The sequence below is a fragment of the Hippopotamus amphibius genome, chromosome 2, assembly GCF_030028045.1.
Source record: "Hippopotamus amphibius kiboko isolate mHipAmp2 chromosome 2, mHipAmp2.hap2, whole genome shotgun sequence".
NCBI lineage: Eukaryota > Metazoa > Chordata > Mammalia > Artiodactyla > Hippopotamidae > Hippopotamus > Hippopotamus amphibius.
Window position 1 is genome coordinate 228,728,323 of NC_080187.1, and position 19,078 is coordinate 228,747,400.

Here is a 19,078-nt window from a genome sequence, read left to right on the forward strand (position 1 = left end):
AACAGGTCTGAAAACATGAAGGTGGTCTCTACGCTGTGTTTATAACCCACGGGTAGCTTCAGAAACTGTCGCAAAGCCCGGAGTGTTGAAGTTTAGGAAGGGCAATCATGAGCCTTCAGATGTTTGTCACAGAACAGAGGGACGAGGGAGGAGGCGGGGAAGGAAGAATGACATTTCCAAAGCTTAAAATAAGTCCCAGCAGAATGCATCTTAGCATAGGTTAGGCGTCGGCCTCCCGCTTTAGCTGTACACGTTGCACCATGCTGCTGACGTAATGAGTAAAAATAAGTTGCATCCGCAGCGCAGCCTTAAGATGACACCTCCCCCGGCGGGATGCTAGGAAGACGGGGGTCTGGGGCCGCAGGCAGCCGAGCATCTCGTGGGAATCCTCTGCGTGGCTCTCTCAGCAGCCGCGCGCCAGGTGCCGGCTACGACCATCGCCCCTTCTTTACGAATGAGGACCCGAAGCTCGGAGAGGGGAGCGACGGGCACAGCCCCCCAGCTACGCGCAGGAGGTGGGGCTCGCAGGGAGGCCGTGGGACTCCAGAGCCTGCGGTCCTGCAGGGTGTCTTCAGAAAGGGGGGCGGGGGGCGCGTCTACCCGTTTGTCCTTCTGAACTAGGAGAATGACGGGCCCCTGGGCCGGACAGCGGGTGGCCCTCAAGTGGAGTAAAACTCAAGCTTTGTTCGCACCCAGACACTCCCAAGGACAAAGCTAGTGGCAGAAGCTGAGCTCTGCTGAAGTGAAGAGATAAGATGCCCACTCCCGCGGTCAAGGAAAACGCCCCCGTCTGCACATGCGCAGGAAGGCTCCCTGGGGGTCAAGAAGGGAGGGGCTGCCACCCCACAAAACGTGTGGACAGGCACCCCCAGGCCTCTGCGGTGGGGTCCCTCTTAGCAAAAAGCTGTGCACGCATGTTGGGGGGGGGGGGGGTCCTGGGACCGGTCAGGTGTGGAGAAAGAAACAAGATAATTGGCCTAATGTAAACAAAGACCCGGAAGGGCTGTCCTACGCAACGTGATGTAAATCACCTCTTTCCTGCGCTCCTGCATCTGGCAGCCTCTCCCCCTCCTCCGAGAGGACGCCCACACCCTTTCCTCTCTGGGTGTGTATTTCTGCCTTGCTTCTGACATAAACAAACTGTCTCTGTGTGCTCTCCCACGTATTATGCTGCGTCTCTAATAGGAAGCTTTGTACCTGTTTTTACAATGTTTGCCTCCTGGAAACATTCTTGCTTTGAAGCGGGGGAAAGAGCTCGGACCACTTTGCTTCTGGCCTCTAGCCCCTGGTGGTCTAAGCAGTCAGGAGTCCTGGTTTTCACCCAGGCTACCCAGGTTCGATTCCTGGGCAGGCAACTAAGATCTCGCTTCAGCACCGCGGACCGCTGTCCCCCCGAGATCACTGCTTTGACGGGACAAGGAGAAAGCAGGCCTCGGATGAAAGGCAGGCAGGCCCTGCCGGGATGGGTCTGAGACTCCACGGCAGGTCCTCCGAGGTGGTTACCCAGCAGGAGGCTGTCCACTCACCCGGAACTGACCGCCGTTGCCGTCGTCCAGCTCCAGGATGTACCCTTCGGCGGGCACCGTGGACAGAGGCGGCTGCTTCCAAGAGAGCGTAGCGCTGTTGTTGTGGGTGCAGCACTCCTCCAGCTGTAGGATGGGGGTCGCTGGGACTGGAGAGGAAGCTAAACAGAAATTAGTGTAACCCTGGCTTCTGTCGCGCTGCCAGCATTTCAGGTGGCTGGACTAGGTAGCTGGCCTGGGGTGCACGGGGGAGGGGCCTGGACAGGATCCCTCCCAGGGTCTCGGGAGGGGGGTGCTTTCTGGTCGACTGTGCTGCCTTCTCCAGGCTCACGGCAGCACGTCCTGCCTTAACTGGAGAGGAGACAACTGCTCTGTTCTCACCCCTTGAGCATCGAAGGCGTCACCCCCAAGGGAAGGGTTTCCCATGGGGGAGGGACGTCCCATCCCGCCCACTAAAGCCTATTCACTCATGACATGGCTGATACATTTACGGTAGAGGTTACTCTGAGCCTTAAACCTCTTTTAATAAAATGGGGACCGCCTGTGCTGAGAAGCAGCTCTGAAATCACTTTATTCCTAAGGTTCTATCATTTTCTATTAGTGATTCCACTCAAGGTTTTGTGCACGTAAGTAGCTGCAGCTGTGGATTTTTGAACATTTGGTACCAAGTGACACAAACAGTGATTTCTCAGTTTTGAAACTTGTGGGGAATTTGACATCATTCTTTCAAGGCTGCTAAACCTTGAAAATGGCACTGGCTGAAGTCTACCCTTTCTGTGGGTGTAGAGCAATCAGCTGTGAGCCTGGTGAGTAGCACGGGGACAGATGGGCCCGGCAGGGAGGGTCAGCGTGTCCTTGTGACCTTGTAAGCATCTGTCACAGTGTCACTAGTCACAACACCACCCCCCTCTATTCTGCGCTGAGTCTTGTGTTACTACAACTGCAGGTTAGTTGAGCCTTCAGACATACAGACACGGAAATGTCAGGGGATGAATACTCCTAGTTCCTAACATATGAACTCAATGTATGTATCTGGGAGCAGTGTTAGTTTTACTAACTGCTTAAAATTCTTCTTTCAGCACCAAAACATGAATTTATTTTTGTAGCACTTTAGCACAGGAGAGAATGGTTTGGACCACGTCCAGGGACGTTCAGATGAACAGATGTTAACTGTGGAACACCTGGTATGCTATACCAAAACCGGACTCTGTTATGCACTGAATTAAAGCTGCTCCTTGCCAGTCACCCCAACTAAGTAGATAGTTAATTCAACAGCAGTTTAGGAAATAGGTTCTATGGTGGATAACCTAGAAAACAAAAGCAGGGACTGTAACGTGAGATGTGAAGGTGAAGTAGGTCTATTATCTTATAGTTAAGAAATCTGGTACATTACAAGAAAACCGTGCCTGAGTTACTAGACCAAATATAATTAAATCAAAATCACGACAGTTAATTGGAGCTCATCAGTTTAGAAAGGGAAGTCATGTTTCAAGTTTCAAGGCATAGAGTTCAGTTGGAATCTTATTAGAGAACAACGGCTCTGCAGCCTCTGAGGTCCCAGAACACTGCTTTTGGAGGAAAGGAACTAAATGCACTGCCTTGTTCAAAAAACAGACTACGTGACTGGATGGAAAGAGGAGACAAAAGACAGAATTCCTTCAAATGATTTTAATGACCATCTGCTCCTGTAACAGGCATCACCCAGGAGTTGTAACTGGAGGTTAACGTAAGGTCAGATTCCAGTTAGGAACTTACTTTGTCATTTAAATTTTTTCCATATAAAAAGAATACATCTTAACATATTAACGGTGGGATAAAATCTGGTAAGTTTAAGCAAACCATTCTTCAAAGGGCTTCTAGAGACCGAGTGCTTCTCCCTGGGGATATTTGCTCTTAACTGTCCTTATTGGTTACAGCCTCTTATAAAACAACAGTTCCTTGGACTCTATTTCATTATCTCCCCTATCAGTCTTCATTTTTCCTTTGTTCATGTTTCAGGCAAGTCTACATTTCATCAGTTTTAAAATCAAAGACTAGGGTCACAAGATGGTTTCAACGTGAATCATACAAATGCTTGCGATGCCTCTGAGGAGAAACTTAAGTTTCCCACACAGACACAGGGTAATTTAAAGATTAATTGAAATACATGGTGTCATGTGTAATTAAAACACATGAACTGCATTTATAAGTCCTCAGTGGATACATTTTAAAAGGCCGAGAAGATAGGAAAAAAAAGTCTAACCAGTCACTAGTCTTCAGATCTTAACACTGTCCTAAATTTAAACGAATAAAGAGAGAGAGAGAGAGACAGGGAGAGAGAGAGAGAGAGAGAGAAAGGAACCCAGAAACATTTGCATGTGTCTAAATCTATTTTTCAATGCACTGAGAATTATTTTTTCTTTTTCCTTATTTACCCCAAAGTGATGTTGCGTATAAAAGGAAGCGTGACAAAATTACAGCCTCATTAGCAAAGACTAAGGCTGGCATTTCAGAACAACAGATTTCATACTGAGTGTTATATCATTACCCCTTTTTACTTTATTAGGTATAAAATAAATGATCTACAAGAATCCAAAGTATTTTCAAATTGATTTATCTCTTGTGTTTTGGAAATGGATAGCATTGCAGCTCCTGGGCTGAGCTGTGAGAAAGAAGGTTTTATTTTAGTGAAACTCCTATCACTGGAGCTACAATAGTTATCCCAGTCTCAACCCCTTCGTGATCATTCCTGGACATCTTTGTTTTTTCCTAAATAACTAGTTTCCCTTGACCTGATCAGAATTCTATTACTCAGCATCCTTTCAGCCCATAAAATCAAGCTTCAGGCTAAAAATTTTCCTCTTAGACACAGGAGGGTAGCTGTTCTTACTGACTTCCTTGGGGTCTGACGGTGCCTCACCTCTAAATTAAATTCTGCCACGGTGGCTTGTTATACCAAGGTTTTCAAATGTCTTAACCTCTATAAGGCCGTTCTAGTTCCAATCATCTGTCCTGGTTTTCATATTCGTTTACTTATCTCTCTAGTCCTTCAGACTGAGCGCACTCACAGCCACCCAGAAGTGCTCTGGGAGGCTTCAGAGGAGTGTGGTGAGGACGCGGGAGGAAAGGGAGCCCGGGACGTGGAAACACGGCGGGGGGCCAGACGGTGGGGAGAGGCTTACACGTGTTCACTCATTTAATTTTCAACACGACCCCACAAGGTAGGTACTGGGATTATCTCTGTGTGTAGACAAGAAGACTGAAACTCAGAAAGGGTTCAGGGCTCCAGGGGCTGGATGTTTTTTACATTGCCTTTCTAGTCTGGCGTTCCATAATGGAGAACGAAAGGGAAAGTGCAGGCCTAATTCCAAGAGCAATGTTCCTTTTTGGTTCCTATAATGTGAACAATAATCTGTCATCTTCTCTGAAGGTTCCTTTGCGGACTGTCCTTCCTTTTCACGGTGGTTGAACAATACAGATGGCATCTGAGGGAAGTTTAGACTTTAGAGGCAGGACAGGCTGTTTCTGGAAGGCCATCACTGGTACTTTGCTGAGGATAAATGTGAACACAGGCTTTGAGGACACAAATTCAAGGCCCCCAGACCAGGAACGGATTCCATGCAAGTCTGCATGTGTGCCCATCTCCATCACTGCCAAACCTCTGGGCGCTCTTTCTCCGTGATTCACAGGACAGTCAGCTCGGATCACACTGTCCTTGCCCTGGACCTCAGTGCACACTCAGGGCTTTTAGCGCAACATGAGTTAAAGAAGATAGATGTATCCTTAGGTGAGTAGAGGCACTCAAGGGATTAGCAGCCATTGGTCTATGTGCTAAAAATGCTTGATGGACAAGTAGGCCCGTGTTTCATCCTGGGCCAGAAGGAACACACTGGTGTTTCCTCTCAGCACTGACTCACGAACCTTGGAATACTTTGTGTACTTAGACAATTCTGGGGTAAAATTTTTCTGGGAGATGGGAGGTATCTGAAATGTATTCTGAGCCAAGCAGGAGAACCCTTGATAGACTGGGAAAAAAATATTAAAATTTCCTTCCTGTGACCTGGTAAGAGTTGAAAATACCAATGTGGAATTAAAGAAAAACGTGTTTATTACTCCGTCATAAAAACAGAAAACAAAGTTTAATCAGTCGTTTTCTACAAAAGAAAAGCCTGAGAGATCAAACACCACTCCCAGTAGTCTGGAAAAGGGTAAGATGATTTCCTAATCAAAATGCAACTGGAAACCATGCCATTACAATTTAGGGATGTTTGAACAAAGAGGGTCCCAGCATTTTCCACTCAGATCTCAACTGCTTGAGGGCGATGTGGAATCAGAAAGGGCAGACCAGTTAAATCCTCAGCTAATAAGAGAATAATTTTAGCTGAGTCGCAGATGGCCTAAGTGGGAATATTTAAAACCAACAACAGACCTATCTTCTTTGATATTAAAAAAATAAAAAGGATCTGAGATGAAATTTCAAAACAAGAGAGATGCTCAAATTTTGAGTCAGGAAGTAAACAGGTATTTTAGTTGTAAGTATGAACCATAGCTATAAATGCATATTTCAAGTAACTTTGAAAATATTTATTTTAAACTTTCTATGAATTCACTTAGCAACTTAGAAATCATATATTGAAACTAACGTGTTATCAGTCTCACGATGGTCAGATTAGCGCCATTCCAAATGCTACTTAAGTTTGGCCATTTGCACATGGATCTGGGGGTATAATTTCCTGAGATATTTTTCCTGGCAAGCTATGAAAGCACAGTTTCTTAAACTGACTATGACTATCCTAAGAAAATAAAAAGACCAACGCTATATCAGGCATAGCTGTGTATATGTTAACAGTTATCAAAAGAGCCAGTAGGAGAAGTCTTAACCACAGCCAATCAAGTTCAACTGTGTCATGATCTTTTGGCTTTTTCTTTCCATTGAAAGCACGACAGGTAAAAATTATTCAGATTTTAAGGAGGACTGGGCTCTCACTGAATTAATTAAACTCAACGAGCACAAAGCAAAGCATGTAAATTAACTCCGCAGAGGGACACTTAACAGAAGCAAATTACATTAACATGAAGCATTAAAAAGAAAAGGAAAATGGGATAATCCAGTCTCACACCAAATAGCCTGCTATATTAACTTCATAAATAACTGTTCTGGATGATTTTGTGTTCCAGGTGAATTTTCTGCGTTTTGGCCCCTAGCCTGTGTGGCACTGTCTGCTGTGTGCACCGCCGTGTCCACACCTACTGCTGTGTGCAGCCCTAAACGGCTGGGTGCGAATGCTGCAGGAACGTGGTCTGTGATGCACGGCACGTGAGCCTGCAGGTCCCGCATCCGATGAAGGGTCAGTTCACTCCAGTACAACAGTTAGCATCATGCCAACTGGCCTGGACTCCCCCGTAGCAGACGGACATGACTCAGAATGCACGGGGGAAGAGAGGGCTCTCCAGCTGATTAAAGCATCTGAAAGCCCCGAGGCTTCTATCCTGTACCTGTCCCTCCTCCTGCCCCATCACCAAGGCTAATTGGATTGGCTCTCTTTTTTTTTTTTTGTCTTCCACCAAAAGCCCTTACATTGCCCTTCTGTGACACATTTTCTCCTCTGAGCTACTTATGACATAACCTTTCAAAGACTCTACCTCGAAGGAATTGAGTACAGGGAGAGGCCGATCAAGGGGGTTTTACTTCCGGCTTTATATACTACTTGGATGGTAACACATCACAGGCTACCACGTAGGTGTTAAAGAAAAACAAATTTTAAAGCCTGAAAGCATTGCTGCAACAAACAAATTTCTTAAGTTTAAGAGAAGACTTCAGTTATTTCTTGAAGAAACCACTTAGTAAGGCACTAACTTCACAGCACAAACTGGAAGTTGTAGGTGTGGGATCTGAACCATGCTCCCCAGGTTTGCATCCCCGCCCCGCGACTCACTAGCTGGGTGAGCTCAGGGAAGTAACCCAGTCTTCCTACGCCTCAGTTTCCTCAGCTGCCTACTAGGATTTTGAGATTAAAATGAGTTAATCCATGGAAAGCACTTAGGAGTGTGTCTGGTTTGGTAGGCGGTCAGTAAATGCTAAATATTTTTGTTACTACAATGAAGCATTTTTGTTTACCATCTATACAGTACTTACTTCGAAAATTAAGGCATTATCCCAAAGCAATACATATTAAACAAAAAGATGAGAAATTTAAAATAAAAGAGAGCAAAAATCCATTAAAAAATGAGGGAAGTACACGTACCAGGGACAGAGACGAGTGTAACTGAATGATGTAGTGATGTAGTCTGTAACCCTAACACTAGGGTTATGTGCTTCTCTCTGTCTAATGAAAGGACACATGCAGATTTTTCTTAAGAAACAAAAATTTTAAAGCACTGAATTCCAAGTAATTTATAACACAGATGCTTAACTTGGGAGAAGCAAAGAGCAAATCAATTTCTTCAGTTTTAAAAAAAGGTAAGAAAATGACAAAGTTATAGGGATGGAGGACAGATCAGTGGTCATGAGGGATTGGGTTGGAGGACGGCAGGGGTGTGGGTGTGACTAAAAGTGGCAGCATGAGGGTGATGGAATCGTTCAGTATCTCAATGGCAGAGGTGGTTACACATGTGACATGGTGGCACAGAACTACACACACACACACACACACACACACACACACAACCAGTGTCAATTTCCTGGTTTTGATACTATGTGATAGTTAATGCCAGATGTAACCACTGATGGAAACTGGATGAAGGGTACAGAGGACCTCTCCTTACAATTGTTGCAAGTTCCTGTGAATGTATAATTATTTCACAATAAAAAGTTTTAAAAAATTAGAAATATTTTTCAAACAGGATATTGCTTACACCGCCATAAAGATACTGTTGCTGGTTTGGCTTGAGTTTTTGCCTTGTTTTCAAAGAGCTATTTTCCTTAAGATAATTTTCAGTACTCATACTTCCCCTCAGCCACCCCAAATCTCAGAGACATCTTGCCATATCCCTTAATCACATGGACCAAAAAGTTTTAAGAAGTTAAAGTTTATTACATATTTTCATTTTCCTTCTGTGTGCAGGCTCTCATTTTGCTGACCACTATAGGCAAGCTGGCTCTGATCCTCTCAAATTCCTGCTCACCCACTGTTTGCCACTATCTCTATCCCTGTGGAAGCAGTCTCAATTCTGAACTCCCTTGATTTATATCAATATATCTGGGTTACTGCCGGCAACAAGATTTTATTTACGTACAGCGACGCTCTTTCTTCCTCTTTTTATGTCTGCTCTTCTCTGATGCTGAGCAGGTGAAATCTCTAAGTTTCTCAAAGAGGAGAGCACTGAGTTGATCTGGATTCATCTGACTGTCTGAGAGGCAGGTCACCCAGCGAAAAGGGTACATTTCCATTACACGATAAGATAGGAGCCACTCCAGATTTCTGTAACATTAACGGGGGCGGGGGGGGGGGGAGTGGGTGTGTGTGTGGACTTTCCCACCTCTCAGCTGATCTATATACCTGGCAGCTCCCTTTTGTTTGCTGCAATCTGGCGAGCCGCCTCTATCCTGCTTCCAGCAGCAGGATGCGTCCTGGGAGTCGCTACGACCGTGGCGGGGGGGCGGGGTGGCGGGGGGTGCAGACACGCACCTTTCATCTGCACGAAGTCAAGCTGGTGGATGGACTGCAGCAGAGGGCTGTTGTCCAGACTCAAGTCGAAGTCCGTGGTCATCCTGGGAGTAAGCGTGCCCTTCCCCCACTGATCCTCCGTCAGGTGCACTCTCCTTATGAGGGCGTCAGAAATCTGCCACAACGAAGACCACAGCCTGAGAAATGCACGCCCACGCTGGACACACCGCCCTGCTCCTCGGCTGTCCCAGAGCATCCCACCAGGCGCCTCGGGACTCGCACCCTCCCTGTCTCTGCGCAGGCAGCCAGGAGCCTCGCGTGACAAGGGTGACCTGTGACTAATCAGGAACATGTGGACACCACTGGGAGTCAGAGGGAGGCACGATATATGATCAGCCGCTGTTATTTGCTCTAATACATGATCTGGATACCTGACCATGCTATTCACGACTGGGCAACGGAAAGCGAACAGCATTAAGTAATGACACGTTAGTTATTAGTTAAATCTACCAGAGCCAGCAATCCTTAGTTTCTGATATGAGCTGTGGGTATCCTGTCAAGACTTAGAAATAGGTTTTATTACATAGTTCAGAGAGGCTGCATATGATCATCTGTAAAACAGAATTTTCTACCCTTTAAGCACATCGTCTTCAAGTCTGACTTTATTCTTTGGTAGAGAACTTTTTCTTTTCTTATATTTAGGCCCCCTCTGTCGTTCTTAGCCAGTTTGGTAGGATGTGAGTTGGAATAAATCTACATGTTCCTTAATAAAAGGTCCCTTAATCACTGGGATCACAAGTTCAGTAAAATTTAGCTGACATCATAGCAAGTCACTAAAACAACACTGAAGAAACCGTGAGACATCCAAGGAATGAAAAAACTCCAATTTATTTGGGAAATCACTGACTTGCCAGAAGGAGGTGTCAAAAAGGTAGAAACCTTGTGTACTTACATTTCTAGCTACAAAACTGTCCAAGATATTCCTAAAGGGACCCAATTCTTAAGCAAGGCAATAACTCTGCTTTGGAGGAACTTAGAGGGAATTGTGTTTTCGTGATGAAACAGAAACAGAAACAAGTTTGAAAAGCCCATGCACTCCCCAACCTGGTAGCACATGGCGGCAGAGACTTCTGAGAAGCCAGCGAAGTTCCAGAGGCACCCACATCCACACGGTTGCACAAAGCTGGGTTCGGTGGGCTCTGTTGTGGAGGGGCTGTGCCAGGGCTGTTGCGAGTCTGGCCTTGGCGTCGCACACTCAGCCTCATGGGACACTGAGAATCTGAAGCAGAAACTAGTTGACACTCACCTGCAAAAAGCCACTAGGGTCATTTTCTTTAATCACCTCCAGGCAGTACTCCATGAGACCCGTGGTCTGGCGCAACTTCACTGTGCAGTGGGAGATCTGATCTCGAACCACCTAGGATTGAGAAGACAACAGAATGGTCCAAAATGGCAGAGGGTAGCAAAGAAAGCAAACTGGGAGTGCGGAAAGCTTCTTCACACCAGAATCCAGGAGCATCGTGGAATGGAACTAAATTTATGACAATATTGTGTGGTGATGTCTGCTGTGGACAATGGCTCTTACAGGGAGGGACTTGTAACAACTGGACCCACGAGAAAGGCAGGCAGAGGTTGGACCTCTGGGAAGCTGGTTACCTTGGCCCCTCAAGGGACATCTTCCACGGGTCCCCCTTGCTCCCCTCCTCTGGGAGCTGCTCTAAGCAGGAGGTCGTGGAGAGCCTATAGAGGAGCTGACTAACCTGAGATACAGCTGCAGCTTCCGCTCTGGGACAGAAGCCCTTTACCCATCCCTTCTAAAGAACAGCCATCACCATCTGAACCCAGATTATCTCTTGTTCTGATTCTCTTTTCCCTGGGCGGGTGGTAGGGTAGGGCTAGAGGTGGAACTTGCTGAAAGACAATAAGCTAATGACAACAAGTAAGCCAGAGAAAGACGGATGCAGAATCAAGTTATCACCCACTTAGCATCACTTGTTGCCTCGCTCTGGAAAGTGGTTTTAAAGGCTATTTGCCAAGCGATGAGTCTGCCTTAACCTAGAGAGGCATCTCTCTGAAACATGCAGTTTCTGCCTCTAGGATGTTGTCTTTGCCCAGTGTCAAGCGCATGACAGTCCTTGAAAAGCTTCCGTCTTTAGAAACATTCATCTTCTGTTCATCTTCTGCTCCGTGACCCAAATCCTGAAGAAGTTTTTGGAGCACAGAGTTGAACAAGGGTTTTCTAGAACCTCAATTACTCATCCTGTATATTTATACTACCGTGCAAAAGCCTCGAAAATAACCAGCATTCTGGATTTCATGGATAATAACTAAAGGGGGTTTTAATAATAATCATGTAAAAAATTTTCCTTCTTTTCAGTTTTGATTAGAAATTTATTTTCCATAAAAGACTATTACACCCACTTTCAAAAACAACAGGAAAATAGGTGAAAACAAAAAAAAGCAAATCGCCTCCTCACCCCAATGCAAATTTTTAAAGTATTTTGATATTTCCTTTTAGTTTTTTCCCTTAAGCTAGATTCAGTTATAGTTGCAATGACAGTACGTGACAATTTTACCCCTTTTCCACTTAACACCATATCATAGGCATTTCCCGTGTTGCCACCATCAATAAATGTTACTGGTTACATAAATATCCTACCGAGTGGGTTATCATAATTTACTTAACCTATTTTTGGAACAAAATATTTTTGAAAACATTTTATTGAAGCGTAGTTGATTTACAATACTAGTTTCAGGTGTACAAGATGGTAATTCAATATTTTTATAGATTATACTTCATATTTAACCTATTTTTTGACATTAACGTTCTTCCTAATTTTTTGACAGTTCATCCATTCCTTATTATTGATCTTCTTTTCTGATTTTTTATTGTGATAAAATACACACAACATAAAACTTACCACTTAAACTATTTTTAGTTTGACAACTCCGTGGCCTTAAATTCATCCACGTTGCTGTGCAACCATCACCACCAACCACCTCCAGAACTTTTTCTTCTTCCCAGACTGAAGCTCTGTACCCGTTCAACACGAACTCTACATTCACCCCTCACCCCAGCCCCTGGCAACCACCGCTTTACTTTCTGTCTCTGTGACCCTGACTACTCCAGGTGCCTCACGTAAGTGGAATCATACGGTACTTGTCCTCTTGTGACTGGCTTATTTCTCTTACATAATGTCTTCCAGGGCTATCCATGTTGTAGCTTATGTCAAAATTGCCTTCTTTTAAAGACTGAGCAACATTCCATCATCTGTATCCATATTTTCTTTATCCATTCATCTGCTGATGGACACTGGGTTGCTTCCACCTTTTGGCTGTTGTGAGTAAAGCTGTTACGAACGTGAGAATACAAACATCTGTGTGAGTCCCCGTTTCACTTTGTTTATCTGGTATATCCCCTGAAGTGGAATTGCTGGCTCATACAGTGCTTCTATTTTAATTTTTTTTTGCGAGAAATCACCATGCTATTTTCCACAGCAGCTGTACCATTTACATTCACACCAACACTGCACAAGGGTTCCAATTTCTCTACATTCTCACTCACCCTTGTTAATGTCTATTAAAAATATAAAAGTAAGAGCCATGCTAGTGGATGTGAAGTGGTATCTCACTGTGGCTTTGATTTGCATTTCCCTATGACTAGCAACCTTGAGCATCCTTTCATGTGCTTATTGGCCATTTGTGTATCTTCTCTGGCAAAAAGCCTATTTAAATCCTTTGCCTATTTTTAAATTGGGTTATTTGGGTTCTCTGTTGTCTTTTGACGCACAAAGTTTATAAATTTTCATGAAGTCCAATTTGTCTACTTTTTCTTTTGTTGCCTGTGCCTTTGGTGTTATATCCAAGAAATCACTGCCAAACCCAGTGTCATGAAGCATTTGCCCTATGTTTTCATCTAAGAGCTTTATAGTTTCAGTTCTTACATTTCAGTCTTTGATCCCCTTTGGGTTAATTGTTGTACATGGCTTTAGGTAACTGTCCAACTTCATTTTTTTGCATGAGGATAGCCAGTTTCTCCAGCATCATTTGTTACAAAACTTCCTTTTTCCCATTGGATGGTCTTGGAACTCTTGTCAAAAATCATTTGACCATGTATGTGAGAGTTTATTTCTGGGCTCTATTCAATTTCCAGTGGTCTTTTGTCTATCTTTATGCCAGTACTATACTTTGTAGCTTTGTAGTAAATTTTGTAATCAGGAAGTGTGAGAACTCCAATTTTGCCCTTCTTTTTCAAGACTGTTCTATTTGGAGTCTCCTACTACTTTGATAGCTGATTTGTTATTGCTTTCTAACTTTTAATATAATTAAAATAAAAAATAAAATGGAGGATTTAAAATCTCTTTATCGGAATTGAAAGAAACCAACTTTGACGTGAAGATTGTCTTGTAATTTTGATTTTGGAGGGGAGAGATCAAATTTTAAACTCACTAATTGATTTATTTTCTTCTGACATCTAGTACATGTCTGTCAAACTACCACCACCGTCTGTTGGTCTGGGATCAAGGGATGCAAATTATTATATTTTATTATTTTACTTTAAAATCAGAAAGTAAAGAAAGGTTGTTTCTGTTTCTTGGGGGGAAAAACATCCACAGGTAAAACACTTAAAAATGCAACACAGGTGATCTACAGCTAATATGCTACTCATCTCTGCTATATGCGGCTTGACTAAATTGTTCCCAGAAATGCTTTTACATTTCAGCAGCCAGTGCATCCGTGCTGCTAGACAGCAGAAACCCCAGCCGTCAGCATCCACTATTCAGGTGGCGTCTGCTCCAGACGACGCAGAACTGACTGGTACTGAAAGTCCCAATAACAAGCACAGACTGGATCGGAGCACTGTATCCCACAGTAAGTCTGCTTTGGAGGCAAAAAAGACTGAATCGTGTTTACTTCCCAGAACATGCAGCTCAATGATAATTTTATGACCGAAATGTGCTGAAATAAATATATTACTCAGGCCTCATAACATTCTACGTCTGCCTCTATAAATTTCCTTCTCAAGCAAGGTTTATTCGGTGCCAAAGGAGCTGTGCGAGTGGTGGGGGCATTGACTGCTCCTAAGAAGCGTCACTGCTGCACTGCCAGAGAGTCTCTGAGTTTCAGGGGAGTCTGCCATGGGCTCCTGTATTCCATGGCCCAAGCTTCTTGGAAGGACTCAACATCCCTAAATTCCTGGCTCTCAACTCCCACGGTTGCTACCGTGGGAGTTGCTACCATGGGTGCTAGTCCATTTTTAAAACATTTTAATGAACCATTTCGCAATGATCACAGTAGCCTGTGATAAAAATCACTGTTAAACATTAAACAGTGGGGTTCCCAGAAGTAGCATTTTTGGGTGTTCCATAATGAACTTTTAGTTTCTCGATGAATCTAGCAAGATTTCCCATCTTATGGAAATCAGCCAGATAATTAAATCTTTTAAGAGTATAAATGCTTTTTTCTCTGAGTGACTTTATCAGCTTTCTTACTCTCTATCTTCTTCACTCTGTGTCATTTCTACCACTTATCACTGTTATTTATTTCTACATTATATTTTCTTATGAAAAAAATTCTTAGGAAGCCAGGCCACGTCACTCTTTCTCTGAGTTCCACATTTCTGTGCAGTGGCTCTGACGCTCTGGAGTAACCCCTGGCACAGTGTCTGCAGCTGGCTGGACTTAAGGAGTTTCTTTCCTTAAGAAGGAAATGTCCAAGTTGCGGGAGTGACACAGATAGGAACTTGGAAACCATCTTCCTGTTTTCACATGCGTGAAAGCCTAAACCAGCTCTCGGGGGACAATTCATTAATTTGTGGTCCACAGTTTCAGAGAAGCCTTTCACAGTTTATCAGCAGTCACCATCTGTTCTGCCGGGCAAGTTCTATTGATCACTGGAAGAGCTTGATTTTGTTAAGTGGCAAATTTATAAAGGTCATTTCTTGGGTCAGGATATGACACTAACTATTCGGAAAAGGAGTATCTGAGAACAGACTGTTGTGTCCCTTTGAATGCTTAGACTTTTTTAGCATCCGAGAGTAACACTTAACAGCTTATACAGTACAAATGTGAAATTTTGTTCTGCCTATCCACAGCTACATTTTCCCACCCCGGCCCGAACAGGCCAATCTCCCGCCACTCAGCTCAGGCGATACAAAGAGCAGCCAGAACTGAGGTTAATTAAGGAGAATTTCATTATTTTACCCGATATTGACCTTGACACCTTCCCCCACCTCCGTTCACTTCTCCGTCTTATCTGCAGCTCTTTAAAAATGTTCCTTTAAATCTTCTTTTTAATAAATACCTTTTTCTCATAGTATTCTTTCTTATCATGGGGTCTGGAGGGATATCACCAATGAATTTTTAGTCTAAGTAAATACTAACAACCTCTCTCTCATATTTCAAGACATTTTTTCTTGAATATAATCTATACATTTCCATCACCATTTAAAACAATTTCTCTATAATGCAATTTTTTTTCTGTCCAAGATACAAGTACTTTTAAGACACAATCTTGAAGAATTTATTCTTCACAGGTCCCTTGGGTCGGTGGGGATAGTTTTTTCTATGTGTCCCATGATGTCCTGAAGCGAGATGACTGATACTTGAATTGACTCATTGGTGAGTTAAAGGTGAGGTGTTTTGACCATTAGATTCATCTAGTAAAATAAATAATCCTCTTGATTTTCTCCTGGAGTAGAATATTATCTCCTATACTATTACATTTATTGAAACTCAGAGGCATTTACATCAAGGAAGAGCATTTTTAATTTCTCCCATGCCATCACTCTCCCACGTGGTTTATGGAAATATGGTGAACACGTCCCCCATTCTCTTGATAGCATCCCCTGTACTAGTGTTACTAATTTAACCACATTGGCAACTAATCATTTCAAAGACAAGTCTGAGGCTTTGAGTTTTTAATCAATAAAAGGATCATTCAGACGTATTAAATAAATAAAACACATACCTGTTTTGAGGAAGGCTTGAGATTTTAACTGTAAAACTGTGAACTTTCTATCTCAGAAGTGTGAACGCCAATCACCTCATCATTAACATTTTGTGGAATATCCAACGCATGCTCTTAGTGTACAGAATACTGTGTCCTTGTACAGAGCAGTTAATGAAGGAAGAAATACAAGCCATTTGGAAAGAGAGGCAGCCTGGTGTGGTCCCAGCCACACAGGAGAACGTTTACCATTTACGATGTCCCACAATAAACGTGATGCATCCAGCACGGTGCTTCGGAGGATGTGAGATGTGGTGGATCATTCCATCACCTTCAAAGTGTGCTTTCAGTGCCCTCTGGAGCTCTATATGGGTTTAGGCAAAGGGCATTAGAGAAGCTCTGGGACTGCCCTTCACTGGCATTGCCAGTGTGGGTCGAGGGTGGCATGTGGGATCTTCCCGGCCCAGGGATGGAACCCGTGTCCCCTGCACTGGCAGGCGGATACTTAACCACTGCGCCACCTGGGAAGTCCAGGAATAGTTTTTGAAAGCTCAAAAGCATTTCTTCCCTCCAGCAGCTTTCTGACATTTGATTCGTCTACCACACCCTGAAAACAGATATTCGGCTCCCAGTGTGTTTTCAAACCACAGAATAGTATGAACGGTACTTTACATTTCAGACAATGTTCCTAAAATATGGTCACATCTGCATATACCTCAATGCCTTTTTCTCAGCTTATAAAGTAGTTCGCCAAGCTTGGTGTACTATCTTATGAGCAATTATCCTCAAGCCACCGAAGAACTCCCTAGGTTCAGAGACAACCACAGCTGCACCTAGGCCGGCTCTACGACGTGAACTCTGGTATTACGGCAAACGAGTCCTTGCAGCACTTGTCCGGCGTGGGCAGCGAGACCATGTTCCCAGCCTTCCCACCGCAACAACCTTGAAGCCAGGCTAGTCTCTTGAGGATTGTGTAAGGGCTTTACAGTGCCCTATGAGGTGTCGACTGCGTCGTCTCAATTTACACCTGGGTGAAAGAAACGGAGCCGTGGACTTGTCCATGGTTAGAGACCTAGTAAGTGATAAAGGCTGTCCTCACGCCCCGTCCTCTATGACCCAGAATCTGGGCTTCTCACCCCCCAGCTCCATCTTGCCTCAGAACCAGAACTGTTCAATCTGCTCAAGCAATCAGCACTTTCAGAGAGGGGCATGAGTGGATTATAAAGGCTGCCTTTATGCACACTTGCTTCCCAGCTCCCCGAGCCTTCTGGATGGCTCAAAAAGAGAAGGTTGCCAGAAAAACACACTCACACAACTCTCCTCTTTGTCAGCAAAAAGCAGGCCCCCCAGAGAACTATGCCAAAGGGAAGCGGAAGACCGTAAGATTAGCCCCGCCGGACTGTGAGTGACAGGCTAGCCAACAAAGACAGAAAGAAGTACTGTGTTTGGCGAGGGATGCCTAGAAAAGGCCAGTCTTTTCTCACAAATCCGAGCAGCAGCAGAAGTGACAAGAAAGAGAAGAGGCCGGAGGAGAGGAGCGGAGGGAGGGAGACGAGGAGGCTGGCGTCAACGCTCACGGCGCCGGCCTTGCTGGCTGCTTTTAGAAGCCGTGACAGATACCATCAGCTGGAAACAGCAGAGAGGCAAATCACTCGGGACAGAAGACAGGACAGCTCTGCTGCCGTGGGGGACGACCAGCCACCTGTCTCTCGCATCTGTAGCCCTTTGGGATCTGGGGCAGGGAGCTCCACCCTGGGCCGGGTGGAGTGAGGGCAGGCAGCTGCCTCTGCTCAGTGGTCCCTGAGCGCATCCGTGTGCCCGGCAGGGCAGGCCACCGTCAGCGATGGGCTGACACTGGGCACGGGGTCTCTGCAGCCCCCTACAGCTGCTCCTGCACCGTCTCCGTCCGCACTCCCAGCATGGCCGCTAACCGACTTCCGCACAGTCCCATCCTGCGGAGGCAGCACTGAGGAGGCGAGCCAGGGCCTCTGCACTTCTTGCCACGGATAAATGATGTTTTCTCCATCCTCAGTCCCCTATCTGCCCAGATGGCTGCCCTTACGTCTCTCCCGTAGAGAAAACCCAGAGTTGCCACTATTGTCACCCTATGACTTAACACAAATTGCTCCCCGGGTTCTGTTTAAAGATGCCAGGAAAGGGTCTGCAATGCTTCACAAAAGAGATGTCCATTCAGGAAAAAATTAACATTTTATGGCAACATATTAAAATGGCTGGTCCACCGTTAGAGGGAAAATCCCAGCTGTCCAGCTCATTACCCGAAGACAGCTGTGGTTTTATTTTAGATACTCTATGTGGTTCAAATAACATTTTAGTTCCACGATAACAATAAAAGTTCTGGGTTTTTGAAGGGTGCTAAAATGGAGGGCTATAGTGATCCCGCTTTTAGAACTGCGAGAGCAGGTGATGGAGACAGCATCTGTCGGTCCTCATGACTAGCTGGACGGAGCAAGGGGACACTGTGCTGCTCTTCCTCCTCTTCCCGCACAGCTTGGCCCCCTCCTGCAGGCAAGAATGCAAGCGGCCATCAACGCACTCTCCCAAAATTCGGGCTCCTCCGATGCCAGGTTTTCCGTGAGGCGCTCTGCTGCCCTTTCAGCTGGAAGTAACTGCTCTCCTCGTAGCTCTAATGTCATGGTCCACCTTCTCCGGGAAACTCACTCTCTGCCTGTGTTGAGTCCTCTGTGAGTGTAACTGATCTCATCCAGTGTCCCTCTCCCCCGGCCCCGTGCCTAGCACGCAGCGCCTAGCAGGTGTGCAGTAGGCAGGTACTGGCTGACTGGGGCAAGGATCAGGCATGTCCCCACATGCCCTCTCTCTGCACTGCACCACCAGCTGGAGGCAGTGGGGGGCCAGGGTCCAGATTCTAGGCTCTGAAGCCAGGTTACCAGCACTGGAATTCTGGATCCTTGGACCCATTCTTAGCAACATGGTGCTGCAGTTGTCTCCTCTCTAGAAGGTGGCTGATGGTAACACTGACCTTGCAGAGCTGTCGCGAGGCGC

General features: G+C 45.1%; 1 protein-coding gene across 5 annotated transcripts in view; it reads right to left on the reverse strand.

Moving 5' to 3' along the window:
* Positions 1-19,078, reverse strand: part of TRIM9 (tripartite motif containing 9) — a 95,420-nt gene that overhangs the window by 23,397 nt on the left and 52,945 nt on the right. For 2 of the 5 annotated variants that reach the window (XM_057725030.1, XM_057725029.1), the window contains 3 exons: positions 10,416-10,526; positions 9,131-9,284; positions 1,527-1,684 (listed from right to left, as the gene is read on the reverse strand). In XM_057725030.1, the coding sequence (XP_057581013.1) occupies positions 1,527-1,684; positions 9,131-9,284; positions 10,416-10,526 (423 nt within the window). Of the gene's footprint in view, positions 1-1,526; positions 1,685-9,001; positions 9,285-10,415; positions 10,527-19,078 lie in introns of all 5 variants that reach the window. The other 3 variants (XM_057725028.1, XM_057725026.1, XM_057725027.1) reach the window with 2 other exon arrangements.